The sequence below is a fragment of the Ostrinia furnacalis genome, unplaced genomic scaffold (genome assembly GCF_004193835.3).
Source record: "Ostrinia furnacalis isolate ACB-3 unplaced genomic scaffold, ASM419383v2 OfSCF3708, whole genome shotgun sequence".
NCBI classification, from domain to species: Eukaryota; Metazoa; Arthropoda; class Insecta; order Lepidoptera; family Crambidae; genus Ostrinia; species Ostrinia furnacalis.
Window position 1 is genome coordinate 1 of NW_021133947.1, and position 14347 is coordinate 14347.

Here is a 14347-nt window from a genome sequence, read left to right on the forward strand (position 1 = left end):
GGGCTTGGCCGCGGGACGCGCGGGCGCGGGCGAGCCCTTGGCCGAGCTGTTGTATGGCGCGGGCGACTAAAGTGGGCCACAGTTCCAGCTACCCATTTCCAATTTTTCTCTCGCTCTTATCAAATGGCGATTCTTTGCGATAGAACGAGACGACATGATCGGAAATGGGTAGCTGGAACTGTGGCTCATATTACGTGGCCTACGGCGTTTATAGGGGACTACCACAGCCTAAAGACTAACGCCTGCTTTCACAAAGATTACTATGAGGTCTCACAGTGCGCGTGGACGCACAGGGTCACACATGAACCAATCACAGAGCTCTATTCAACGCTGTGCGTTCGATTTGCTGCTTCACTTATGCAAGCATCGTTTGTGAATACAGGCGTGAGTTTCTTGCGCTGCTTCTTCTCAGCACTGGCCCATTTACTGTCCCGAAGTAGTGGTAGGATTAATACTGGGGGTTTTATGAGTTTTAAAAAGTGGCCAAACATGGTATAGCCCGACCAGGAACATAAAAACCCTCGCCATGTTGCGGAAAACTAATGGTACTAATTTCTTTTAATGGCAACAGTTACTGAAAACTTCATTGACATGTCACCTTGCATGTCATTAATTTGCTGTCAAAGTGTAAACAAACTTTATTTTAAAAGTGTGCAATTGATTTTGTGAATTAAATTGCTGAAATTTTTTTTTTTTCGTGAAAGAAAAGTGGTTCACAATGTGTTAAAGTATTTATCGAAGAGAAATACTAAGGTTTCGGACAAATTTTCATTGAATAATGTTTCCGACAAAGATTGTCAAATTGACTGACATGTTTATCGTATAGTACAGTCCACTATGAAAATTAACTGTGGTTTGTTTTAACTACCTATTTTAAAGTTTTTTGTCACTTTGTAAGTATTGAATTTTATGGAATTGGGAAAGAAGTACCGAGTTTGAAGCGTTCATGAGCAGACATTGCAGTTGAATATTCAAGTTCTGAATTTGATTATTGATGAATAATAAAATAAATCCTACTAGCTCGATTGATGGTTTCATTTAATTAATTTAAACCAGGTTACCTATATAATCTTTTTTCGTTAATTTATGAAAATATCAAATTAGCCCGTAATCCTGAATCCTGTGATACATAAAGTTAGCCTATTAATTTAACACAGGTACGACTGTACTCAGTGTTGCACTATCAAATGCATTTGACGCGCCTCTATGCCAGGGTTTTTATGTTCCTGGTCAGGCTATATACAGAATAGGGATAGCCAAAACCGGTACTGCTGCCCTACAAGTGTTGGTATAGTAGTACCTTGGGGTTGGCGGCGGTCTTGGCCGCGGGCCGCGCGGGCGCGGGAGAGCCCTTGGCCGAGCTGTTGTATGGCGCGGGCGATTCCCGCTCCGCTTGGCGGTACGCGGGTTGGTACTCATTTGAGTTGCGGTACGGCTGAAACGTAAACGCTCAGTCAGTAAAAGCCTATTGTTTTTAACCTATAAGCTTATAGTGAAAGCCTATTGGTTTTATTTTTATTCGCAACTAGTTAAAGAGGTTTTTTTATTGAGTGAAATCGATGTAGGTCGCACAATAGACTAGTTATAACATGTGCTCATGGCAATTCGTTAGAAGACGTTTGCTAAATTTCTTCTTTCTGTCCTTTAATAACGTTTCGATCAGATCATAATTTGCAAAGTCAGAAAGAAAAATACATTATTAATTATCAACACAATGAAGAAACAACCTATTTTTTTATTGTAAGAATAGAAAAGCCCATCGCATAAAGTTCCTACCGCCCATATGGGCCTACCCCTATAATAAAAAAAAATACCGTCTAGACTTTTTTATACGATCTATTCGAACCGCTATTAAGATAACCACAAAATGTCATTTTTACTCAAATGGTTTTGAAACTTGTTAAAAGATATTAAGGTCTAAAACACGCACGCTACGATAGCTACTCTCGAACTTGTAACCTCTATCACTAATAACCCGACATTGGACAGCAGTCCATTGGCCATATTTAAAAAACATTTGACAAAAATTTTGATCCGACACTAGACAGCGATTCATTGGCCAAAGCGATTCAAAGAGTAGGTACAAAATATTTGAACATCCAGATTTTTGCCCGACACTAGACAGAAGCCTATTGGCCGTAAAATTTGAAAATCCTGTTTTTTTACCGGCACTGGACAGTGGCGCATTGGCCATAAATTACAAAAAACTCAGATTTTCGGACGTTAACAGTAATATGATACTTACAGGCTTATTGGGATGTGGAAAGGCTAATTCGTGTCGTGGCCGCTTGACGCTTAAATCTAACAGCGGCTCCGCTCGCGGCTCTATGTGTAGCACCACCACTCCGTCCTGGCAATAAAATACGGAGGTTGTTACAAAAAGCCTAGATAAAGTCCGGTCGCCGAGCACGTAGAATTTGCGACTGAGCGACGGGCGGCCGCAGTGAGCGTGCGAGCGCGACAGCAATATAATTACGCGCGAGCGATAAGGATGGGTAGCTTGGGGTCATTGGACGAAATTCTACGTGATCGGCGATCGGACTTTAGATCAGTATTCTAATAGGGATGTATCATAACCAGAGTTTGAATTAGTCCGTCAGTAAACTTATCAAAAAATACTCGACACGTATTTATCACTTTTTCAAACTAAAGAGATAAAGGGCGCCAAAGTTCAAAATAAAAGACCCGCGATGGAGCAGAAAAGTTCTCGAGTGGCCACACCAGGGCCGGAAGACGTAGCGTGGACAGGCCCCCCACTATGTGGACATCTGGTGAAGGTCGCGGCAGGTGATTGGATGCGGGCAGCGCAGGACCAGAAAATGTGCTTCTGTCCAGCAATGGACGACACTTGGCAGAAACGAACAGTCGCATACCTTCTGCTGCTGTTGCTGCTGCTGCTGCTGCTGTTGCTGCGGCTGCTGCTGCTGCTGCGACTGCTGCGGCTGTGCCAGCGGCGTGATGGTGGCAGGTCTGTGAGGTGACCGCGGTGACGTGCGCTGGTGAGAACTGTTCACTACGCTGAGGGTAGCTAATGTTTCCCGACCGCCGGTCGTTGAGCTTACCTAAAAGGAGAATAGGGTTTGAAGGATGGCGACAATTGCTCAGTGGTTTGAGGCAAAAGACCAGTGTAATAAACATAGTACAAAAAAGGGGTTCTCGAGTTTTCGAGTGGAGCTGGAGACAGCTTGTTTTCAGAGTAAACGTTTGTAAGTGCAACGGGACGAAAGCTACAAGAATATTGCTAGCACAGAAATTGGGTGGTTAAGTTAGAGAACAGGAAATTTTCCATCCAGCAGAGCTATTACCTAACGCTGTTTGCATAGTTTAAACTTTCAGGTCTATGTATCACAGTTGCTCATCATGGCATTTCGCTTTGCGTGAAAGTAATAGAATCATTAGAAACTTCGGATAATGTTTATGGAAGTAGTCCTAAATAAGTTGAAAAATATTCAGAGTAGTCTCGCAGCAGTGGACATCAGTGACATCAGTGTTAGTACACTGTTGTACACAAAGATGTTACAAATAAATGAAAATATTTATAAAAAATGTACTCACTTTCAACTGGTTAGGTTTCTGCGCGGGCGCCGGTTGCTTGTTCTTCGTCAAGCTAATCTCGATCATATTCAGCACCACGTCTCGCACCGTGAGCGGCGCGGCGTGGGGCCCGTTGCGCAGCGCCCCGGCGCCCCCGTTGGGCCCCGCGGGCCCCGTGGGCCCCGTGGCGGCGGGGGCCACGCTGCAAGGCGTGGAAGGGGGCGCCGACGATACTGGGGGGAGAGATGTGGGAGGGAGGATCTGTGGGGGAAAGGTGTTTGTTAGAAACATACTCAACATCAAATAAACTGCACCTACCGCGACGCGAAACTTTAAAGATTTTCTTCTGACACAATCATGGTGCCCCAACAATATTGGTGTTATTTGAAAGCCCAATAAATATCCTTAAAGAAAAACACATTTAAAGTTTTTATAAACAATTAACAGGTACCATAAATGTGACTTGAAAAAAGGCCTCACTTGGAGCTCACCTCTGGGACCAATTAGACCAATTTTTGTGGTTAAAAAACCAAATAATGATCTCACGTGTCCTCTTTAACAAATGGATAGCGATTAATCCCAATTTACCAGTTTTATAGCCATAAAAGTTGGTTCAAGCGTAACTACCCATTTCTTTAAGAAAAGACTGGATCATTCTAAGGACACATCTTTGGGGTAAAAACCTTTCCTTTAATGAAATAAAGTTTAGAACTAGGCTTTTAAATGGTACCAATGTTGGTGGGAAGTGGGGATGCATACGTTTGATAAGTGCTTGTCGCGGGAGGTGCGATTTATTTGATGCCGAGTGTATTGTGTGTTATATTTAGAAGTAGAGAAAGAAAAACAATTTATATCGATATCACTGTCGTATCAACAGCAAATATACCGGTGAGAGCTAGACAGTTGCACATTTTTCAAGCGCTTTTCAAAGACAATTTATGAATAGAACTTTTCTATTAGACAACTGATAAAATAATCATTTATAGTCCAATGCTGTCAGATTCATGTTACATGAGACGTGGTCGCTTACTATGGGCCTCATAAGAAGGCTGAAGGTCACCCAAAGGGCGATGGAGCGTGCTATGCTCCGAGTTTCCCTGCGTGATCGAATCAGTGAAGAGATCCGCAAGAGAACCAAAGTGACTGACATAGCCCGCAGAATCGCTAAAATCAAGTGGCAGTAGGCGGCGCAAATTGCTAGTAGAGCTGACGTCCGCTGGGGCAGAAAAATTATTGAGTGGCGACCACGAGCCGAAAGACGTAGCGTGTACGGCCTGTACACGCTACGTCTTTCGGCTCGTGGTCGCCCACTAGGTGGACCAACGATCTGGTGAAGGTAGCGGGAGGTTCCTGGATGCAAGCGGCGCAGGACCGGTCTTTGTGGAAATCCTTGAGCATTTGTACAGCAGTGGCCGTCTTTCGGCTGAAACGAACGATCGAACATGTTACACCAACCTTAGCACTAGGCGCGTCATTCTCCTCATCAGCGGTTTCCGTCGCCGACGAGTCGTACTCGTCCCTCCTCGGCCTCCGGGGCGCGGCGGCGTCCGTCCGGGGCCCCGGCAGCGGCGGCGCGGGCGCGGGCGGGGCGCCGCCGGGGCCCGCGCCCTCCGAGTCGGCGGAACTGCCACCGGTCTCGTCGGAGGAACTCCGAGCGGTTGAGAGGCGTTCCGCTGCGGCCCCCGCTAGGCATGTCTCGAGTTGGTACTTTTTTCTGTGGATAGATAGTGGATTTTAATCCTTGATCATGGATAATTGTGGTATGTAGAAAAACCCCGATTATGGTATTTAAATACTGCAAGTTATTTTTAATTCGTACTGCCCGTTCAGTACGAATTTGATCCTTAACTTCGAACTCCTCTCGTGATCCTCTGGTTCATTTCGTAGCAGGTCCAATGATACTCTTTCGCCTGGGTCAAGATTGGCCTTTACTGGTTGGGTTTTTATTGGCGGTCTAGGTGTAGATCCTGGCTACACAGGGGTTACAGCGGTAGGAACGGAAGATGGGAATAATCCCAATTCTAGGTAATATAGAGTCGGCAGAGGTTGTTTCTTGCCGCCGCGTAGTTTCTAGAAGTGTCGCTTTAGTGTTAGCGACATACCTGTAACTGAAGTAGCCTACGTTGAGAGTATCGGGCGAGTATCTAACGCATCTATGTCACCCATCCTATTGGTTGATTAGTGTCAACATGGTTTTGGATATGTCAGTAGAATCACGGCTATTCGCTAAAACTTCGCTAAAAGCTACACGCCTGTAGGACAAGTAGCTTTACCTTATGCGTAGCGGGCGTGTTTCTAACGCATTTGGTCAACTATCCTATTGGTTTATAGTGTCAACATAGTTCTTGAAATGTCAGTAGGGTCATGGCTATTCAAGTCACATAAAGCTACATACCTGTAGGTAAAGTAAAACGCCTTCAGCGCTGCCGGCGACCTCCCGGCGGCCGCTCCGGCGCGCTCCCAAGCTGTCCCGTGTTCCCTCAGGAGCGCTCGGAAGCGGGACACCTCCTCCTCCGAAGGCTCTGCGCTCTCGCCCGCCGACTCCAGCCGCCGGGTGTACTAGCATAGAGTTGGCTACATGCCAGCTAAAGTAGCCGACAGCTCACGTGATAGGACCCCAAAGATGCTTATTGTCCGTGCTGTAGATTTACTCTTCAGTAGGTAGGTGTAGTGGGTAGGTAGATAGATCCTGGCTACACAGGAGCTGTAGCGGTGGGAACGAAAGATGGGAATAGTCCCGTAAGCCATGAGGTGAAGTAATAGACAGCAGAGGTGCGCTTCCAGTTTCCACGATGCTTCTTGTCGCCGCGTAGTTTCTAGAATAGTGTCGCTTTCTACATACCTGTATCTGAAGTAGCTTACGTTGAGAGTATCGGGCGAGTATCTTCCGCATCTATCACCTATCCTATTGGTTTATAATGTCAACATGGTTCCTAAAATTGAGGTTGTGTTCCCCAGTCGATGAGGCACATAATGTCGTGCCCTGCGTGCAGTTTGGCAAGATTAAATGAATATTACTAGCGAAGCCACTCTTGTAGCAGAGTTTTGGGCTGACACTGTGTAGATTTGTTATCAGTTATTACCTGTAGGTAAAGTAGAAGGCCTTCAGCGCTGCCGGCGATCTCCCGGCGGCCGCTCCGGCGCGCTCCCAAGCGGTCCCGTGTTCCCTTAAGAGTGCCCGGAAGCGGGACACCTCCTCCTCCGACGGCTCTGCGCTCTCGCCCGCCGACTCCAGCCAAGTGGTACTAGCATAGAGTTGGCTACATGCCAGCTGAAGTAGCCAACAGTTCACGTGATTGGACCCCAAAGATGCTTACTGTCCGTGCTGTAGATTTACTCTTCAGTAGGTAGGTGTAGTGGGTAGGTAGATAGATCCTGGCTACACAGGAGCTGTAGCGGTGGGAACGAAAGATGGGAATAGTCCCGTAAGCCATGAGGTGAAGTAATAGACAGCAGAGGTGCGCTTCCAGTTTCCACGATGATTTTTGTCGCAGCGTAGTTTCTAGAATAGTGTCGCTATAGTAGTTACATACCTGTATCTGAAGTAGCTTACGTTGAGAGTATCGGACGAGTATCTAACGCATCTATGTCACCCATCCTATTGGTTTATAATGTCAACATGGTTCCTAAAATTGAGGTTGTGTTCCCCAGTCGATGAGGCACATGATGTTGTGCCCTGCGTGCAGTTTGGCAAGATTAAATGAATATTACTGGCGAAGCCACTCTTGTAGCAGAGTTTTGGGCTGACACTGTGTAGATTTGTTGTCAGTTATTACCTGTAGGTGAAGTAGAAGGCCTTCAGCGCTGCCGGCGACCTCCCGGCGGCCGCTCCGGCGCGCTCCCAAGCGGTCCCGTGTTCCCTCAGGAGCGCTCGGAAGCGGGACACCTCCTCCTCGGAAGGCTCTGCGCTTTCGCCCGCAGATTCTAACCGCCGGGTGATCCGCTTGAAACACGCCAGGCAGCATTTGCTGAGCTCGCTTGGTATTTCTGCAAAGAATTTGAAAATTAATATAACAGAACTCATTCAGCACGCTTTTAGGACACAGGGACTCACATTTATTTATTTATTCATTTGCAATAACATATTCAGCACATACAGGTATACATAGTACATTTGCTCCGCGTCAAACCGAACAGTCAATTAGTTTACGAACACAATTTTTGAAAACATTGTCGGCTCTCAACAACGGATGGGGGACGCCCTCTGCCCCATCTAGGGGACATAGGACCTTAAGTCAAGTAAGTCAACAAGGGAAGGGACGCTTGCAGGTCCCGCAGTGTAGGGCGGAATGACTAGGAAAAGAGTCGTCATGTCTAGTTTCCAAGACGTCTCCCACAGAACAGTAGTGGGAAGACCCCGGGCTTTTGATGGATTCAAATCTCCCATAACTCGCCGTTGACCTCCAGAATGGATAGGACATTTTCGGGGGCCAAAAAGCCTTCTCGTCCTGCTCATCTCAGTCCTGTACAGCTTCTCATCCTGCTCGACCCTATGGGAAGTATCTAGGCCTGTCCACTTACGTAGCTCCTCCAATAGCGGTCGCTTGAGTGAGTTGCTATTACTATTATATACTATTCTTACCGTTAGATAATTCCTGGCAATAAGTGGTGACTGAGTTTGTTCCGGCGTTTCTTCTCAGCACTTGCCATATGTTTGTCTCGAAGCGCTGGTAGGGCCCAAAAGATAAGGAGACATGTAAAGTGCCCCATAAGGGCTACCTTTTCTTTTTTTATTATTTTCTATTGACGTTCATAAGTGCCACTTGTGGTCTAAACTGAATAAATATTTTTGATTTTGATTTTGATTTTTTGCTAAGGTTTTCTTGCTGAACTAGCTAGCTTGACCGGCTCTTCAGTTGACCTGTAAGATCTATAAGTGTCTATGTTTACGCAGCTCCTTCAGCAGCGGGCGCTTGAGCGCGTGGCACGGCTCAAGTGTGTATAGGCCACTTTCGTGTATGGATAGGCCTTCTTTCCTGCTCAATCCTGTGGGAAGTGTACTTACGTAGCTCCTCCAACAGCGGCCGCTTGAGCGCGGGGCTGAGGTCGTGCCAGCTGAACTAGCTAGCTTGTCCAGGTGTTCGGTTGACCTGTCAGACCTATGGGATATATCTAGGCTACTAAACTCACGCAACTTCAGCGGCAGCGGGCGCTTGAGCGCGGAGAGCTTCGACCAGCTGATCTGTCCGGCTCTTCAGTTGACCTGTAAGACTTATAAGTGTCTAGGCTGCTCCACTTTCGTATCTTCTCCAACAGCGGGCGCTTGAGCAGGTGTCAGAGGCCGTCCGTCTGAATTAGCTAGCTTCCAGGTCTTCGGTTGACCTGTGAGACCTATGGGATATATCTAGGCTACTCCACTTACGTAGCTCCTCCAGTAACGGCCGCTTGAGCGCGGGACTAAGGTCGTGCCAGGTGAACTAGGTAATCAGTGCATTTGCGAGTGTGGATAGCCCACTTGCGACTATAGACAGGCCATTTTCGGGAGCCCAAAAAGCCTTCTCGTTTTGCTCAGCTCAGTCCTGTAAAGTCTTCTGGTCCTGCTCTGTCCTATGGGAAGTATCTAGGCTTTTACGTATCTAGACACTTACGCAGCTCCTCCAATAACGGTCGCTTGAGCGCGGGGCTGAGGTCGTGCCAGCGCGGCGGCAGGTGGCGCAGGCGCTTGGCGCGCACGCGCGGGCCCGGGCACGTGGGCACGGGGCAGCGCGTGTAGCGCGACCGCACGCAGCGGCAGTGCACGGCTCGAGTGTGGATAGGGCACTTGCGAGTGTGGGAAGTCCCTTTGCGAGTGTGGATAGTCCATCTTCTGGAGCCCAAAAAGTCTTCTCGTCCTGCTCAGCTCGGTCCTGTAAAGCCTTGTCGTCCTGCTCGGTCCTATGGGAATTATCTAGACTGCTCCACTTAGGTAGCACCTCCAATGGTAGTCGCTTAAGCGAGTTGCGAACGTTTTCTTGTTGAACTAGCTAGACTATCCGGCTCTTCAGTTGACCTGTAAGACTTATAAGTGTCTAGGCTGCTCCACTTTCGTATCTTCTCCAACAGCGGGCGCTTGAGCAGGTGTCTGAGGCCGTCCGTCTGAATTAGCTAGCTTCCAGGTCTTCGGTTGACCTGTGAGACCTATGGGATATATCTAGCCTACTCCACTTACGTAGCTCTTCCAACAACGGCCGCTTGAGCGCGGGGCTGAGGTCGTGCCAGCGCGGCGGCAGGTGGCGCAGGCGCTTGGTCCGTTAGTCCTGTGCTATCACTTGACCTGTAAGTATCTAGACTGTTCCACTTACGTAGCTCCTCCAACAACGGCCGCTTGAGCGCGGGGCTGAGGTCGTGCCAGCGCGGCGGCAGTGGCACGGCTCAAGAACGTATAATACACTTGCGAGTGTGTATAAGTCACTTGCGAATGTGGATAATCCATTTGCGAGTATAGATAACCCATTAGCAAGTGTGGATAGGCCTTTTTTCCTGTGGGAAGTTCACTTACGTAGCTCCTCCAGCAGCGGCCGCTTGAGCGCGGGGCTGAGGTCGTGCCAGCGCGGCGGCAGGTGGCGCAGGCGCTTGGCGCGCACGCGCGGGCCCGGGCACGTGGGCACGGGGCAGCGCGTGTAGCGCGACCGCACGCAGCGGCAGTGCACGGCTCGAGTGTGGATAGGCCACTAGCGAGTATGGATAGGCCACTTGCGAGTGTAGATAGGCCAGTTGCGAGTATGGATAGTCCATTTGCGAGTGTGGATAGTCCATTTGCGAGTGTGGATAGTCCATTTGCGGGTATGGATAGCGCATTTGCGAGCATGGATAGGCCATTTTCGGGGGACCAAAAAGCCTTCTCGTCCTGCTCGGTCCTATGGGAAGTATCTATCTAGGCTGCTCCATTTACGTAGCTCCTCCAATAGCGGTCGCTTGAGTGAGTTGCTAAGGTTTTCAAGTTGAACTAGCTAGCTTGACCGGCTCTTCAGTTGACCTGTAAGACCTATAAGTGTCTATGCTTACGCAGCTCCTTCAGCAGCTGGCGCTTGAGCGCGTGCCACGGCTCAAGTGTGTATAGGCCACTTTCGTGTATGGATAGGCCTTCTTTCCTGCTCAATCCTGTGGGAAGTGTACTTACGTAGGTCCTCCAATAACGGCCGCTTGAGCGCGGGGCTGAGGTCGTGCCAGCGGCAGTGACAAGGCTCGAGTGTGTATAGGCTCTTTCGAGCCTGGATAGTCCATTTGCGAGTATGGATAGTCCATTTGCGAGTGTGGATAGGCCTTTCTTCCTGTTCAATCCTGTGGGAAGTGTACTTACGTAGCTCCTCCAACAATGGCCGCTTGAGCGCGGGGCTGAGGTCGTGCCAGCGCGGCGGCAGGTGGCGCAGGCGCTTGGCGCGCACGCGCGGGCCCGGGCACGTGGGCACGGGGCAGCGCGTGTAGCGCGACCGCACGCAGCGGCAGTGGCACGGCTCGCATACGCGCGCACCTGCTGCCTCCTCCTGGGAGAAACAATTGAAAAATTGGTACTCATAAGCATATACCTTAATTCTTTAGAAATTTCCTCAAATGTAAACAAACACTTGTGCACACAATTACACCATAATCACTTACGTGTTCATAATATCATACACATTATTTCACAAGCCCATGAAACCAACTTTATTCTCACGATTATACAAGTTTGGAATCAATCTTTAAACAAATTATTTTAGCAAAATTATGTGAAAGATGAAAATTTGTGAGACTTGTTAAATTGACTTGAAGTTTAAAATTATGTGTTATCTCCATGTTGTCTCTGACACATCAGTTACAACACTGTAAGTCATAGACAATAATCGGTAAATTTAATCGATTTTATTTCAATTATTCAATTATTTTTATTACTGATTCCATTTAAATAGATTTAAATAGGGTCTTAATCAACAATGTATTTTTTCTTTATTGAATGTACTACTAATTGTTTAATGCATTGCTTTATAAAGCATTATAAATTATTTCTATAGGTACGTAAGTACTACAATAATTTAAATCCGCGATTTACGAGAGGTTTTGTCGTCTCACTAGGGCACAGATTAAAAATGTTTTAATGTCAGTTGGCCATATTTGTTTACATTTAGGGAAATTTCTAAAGAATCCGACTTTAGCTACTACCGTATCAACAGAGATGAGTAGGTCATCTTCATAGAAACGCCCGAGCGCGGTTTGTATGTGAGCGCGCCAATACGTATGCGGCGCGCACGCACACACTGAAAAAATTTAGCGTGGATCAGCGGTGAGGTGCGCTCAATGATACGAGGCTCCATGGGCGTACCCAACTTCTGGAAAAACATACCCAGCTTCTGGCATATTGGGCAAATCAGTTTTTTTAGGTCAGATAGTTTGATACCGACTTCCAGGGGAGGGGGGACAGCTGGACCCCCTGCCCCCTGGGTACGCCCATGCGAGGCTCTCTAACTTGAGGTATCCATGAGCGTAGTTAACGCCGTAGCAATGATTTTGGGCTCTCCAGCTATAGGGGGCCCACAACGCCGGATTTGTCATTGGGCAGAAGGCCTGGGCAAAAACTAGCAAGCTTAACCCTTAACCAGGCTCTGGTATCCACAGAGTCCACATCAATTTGAACTTTATGCTGACTGAAGATACGGTTGAAAACCAATGACTTTTTTGAGCCTGGTTAAGGGTTAAAGAAAAATCTGAGTCTGAATAGAATTTATAACGCACACGTAGACAAAGTTCACTCCGAAGTAACTTCGCTTCATGGAGTGAAAACTATCACGAATGTTCTGTGTGGAGAGGCTGAAGAATTAGCTTATCTTATTTCTTGTGGGCATGAGATTCTTCTAAAAGCATCCGACTTTCTAGACTCTAGAGAGGCTAAAATGTTTTAAGTAAACTGTCATTAAACTCACTTGTAGTCCATAATGTGCCGCGCGCGCTCTTGAAACGGTTCGGGTCGCGTTCGGCGCTCCGCACACCGCGCACGCACCGCTCGGCGCACTGGCGACCGTCGTGACGGCCGTGACGGTGACCGCCGCGGTCGGCGTCGCCGTCGCTGTCGTCACGAGGCTTGGCGTCGACGTCACCGGGCCCGGTGTACTGCAAGGTGGTATGCTGGACGGCGTACTGACGCGTTCCGTAACCGCTGCGGACAAAGGTTATGCTCATAAAAACTCATAAACCTAATTTATTTATGCAAGAAGAATTTTAAAAAGCACTATTACACGTCCCAGTATTAACCCTACCACTGCTTCAGGACAATAAATGGGCCAGTGCTGAGAAGAAGCAGCGCAAGAAACTTACTTCCCTAAAGACTTCCACTGCTGGACAAAGGTTGGTCAATGATTTCCACAACGACCGGTCCTGTGCTATTCGCGACCCTCACCAGATCTTTGGCCCACCGAATGGAAGGCCTATCTACACTACGACTTCTGGCGGTCAAGCTGTAGATCCTGGCTACACAGGAGTTGCAGCGGTGGGAACGAGAGGTGGGAATAGTCCCGTTATACTACGTCTACTGGAGGTGGCCATTCGAGAACTTATCAGCCATAACGGATAGCTACATTCTCCGCCTGTCGTATGATTCTAACAGAAAAGATTAGGATTTGAAAAGATTTTAGATTGCCATACCTTCTTTTAAAATAAACAACTTGAAAAAATCGAACTGCCTTAGGCGGGACTCAAACCCACGACCTTCCGCTTGCCGGGCTCTTCCAACTGAGCTACTTAGACACTGGATGAACCAGTCGAAATTTTCAAGTGTAATACGCTGTTATGGCCGCGTTTTAGTTCGATTTTTTCAAGTTGTTTTGTTTATTTAAAATTTAGTTTGAGAAGCGACTCTATTCGCTAAGAAATTTTAATATTGCCATACCTTCTGTTGACATTTCACTTATTGAACTCCTAAATTAAATTCAAACTAGACAAACTTCATCAAGTCACTGCTTACGCTTTGAAAAGACAAATGCATGTAATCTAGAACTTAAACCCACATTTACATGCTACATAGTAAGGATAAGTCTAATTAGAAGATTTAATTAGAATTATTTAGTGGTTAATGAGGACGACGTTCGAGGTCAATTCCATTTTTTAATGTAACGTAAAGATAATTGTCTAGTGTAAACTTTCATTTATTTTTAGATAAGAAAGTATTAAATATTCAGTAATATCCAACTGAATTATCCTACTAATATTATAAATGCGAAAGTTCGGACAATACATACATATTGTATGGATGTCTGGATGGATGTTTGTTACTCTTTGTGACAAACTAAATTTCACCCGGATGAAGCCGCGGGCAAAAGCTAGTGTTTAATAAAAATGTATTCCATTCCATACAAAATGTGTCCTAGATACATTAAATTGTTTACAATTAAAGGATGATTCTAAACCTGAGTTGCACAACCTTATTTTAACCGTGACTATTATAACCATAACCGGTGTTTTTGTGTGGAGTTTAACATTTTGGACGTTTGTTAAAGTTGAAGTAAGATGGTGCAACCCGGCCTAAGACAAGCCATGTTCCACGCCACTATTTTGACAAATAACATACATTTCTTAGAATTTAATTCAACGTTATTGATCTTATTCCTGAACGCTACAATGTATCATTGATAATGTATCCCCAATCGGTTGTTATTAACGGGAACCGATCCCGGGACGCATAATCAGCCGCGCTGAATTCACCATGAGCCGCCATGTTTGGTACACGTCAGTCTCTAAATTATTCGCTACTGAAGTTTTATTGATAGGCTTTTGTTTATTTTCAAGAAGTTTAACAAAACCAGTAAAGGTCCCATGGAAAAGTTGAACTGTCATTGCACCAGCAACGAAATTAATCAAAAGAAAATTA

The 14347-nt window shown here is 46.7% G+C and overlaps 1 protein-coding gene across 1 annotated transcript; it reads right to left on the reverse strand.

Moving 5' to 3' along the window:
• Positions 1–1276: 1276 nt before the first annotated feature.
• LOC114358114 (RNA polymerase II degradation factor 1-like) lies at positions 1277–13382 on the reverse strand. Its single transcript, XM_028311993.1, has 9 exons — positions 13370–13382; positions 12408–12640; positions 10814–10997; positions 7311–7521; positions 4990–5248; positions 3556–3795; positions 2874–3062; positions 2246–2350; positions 1277–1435 (listed from the first exon to the last, which is right to left on the reverse strand). Exons 1-9 carry the CDS (start codon positions 13380–13382, stop codon positions 1277–1279), a joined length of 1593 nt encoding a protein of 530 aa, XP_028167794.1.
• Between the last annotated feature and the right edge of the window lie 965 nt (positions 13383–14347).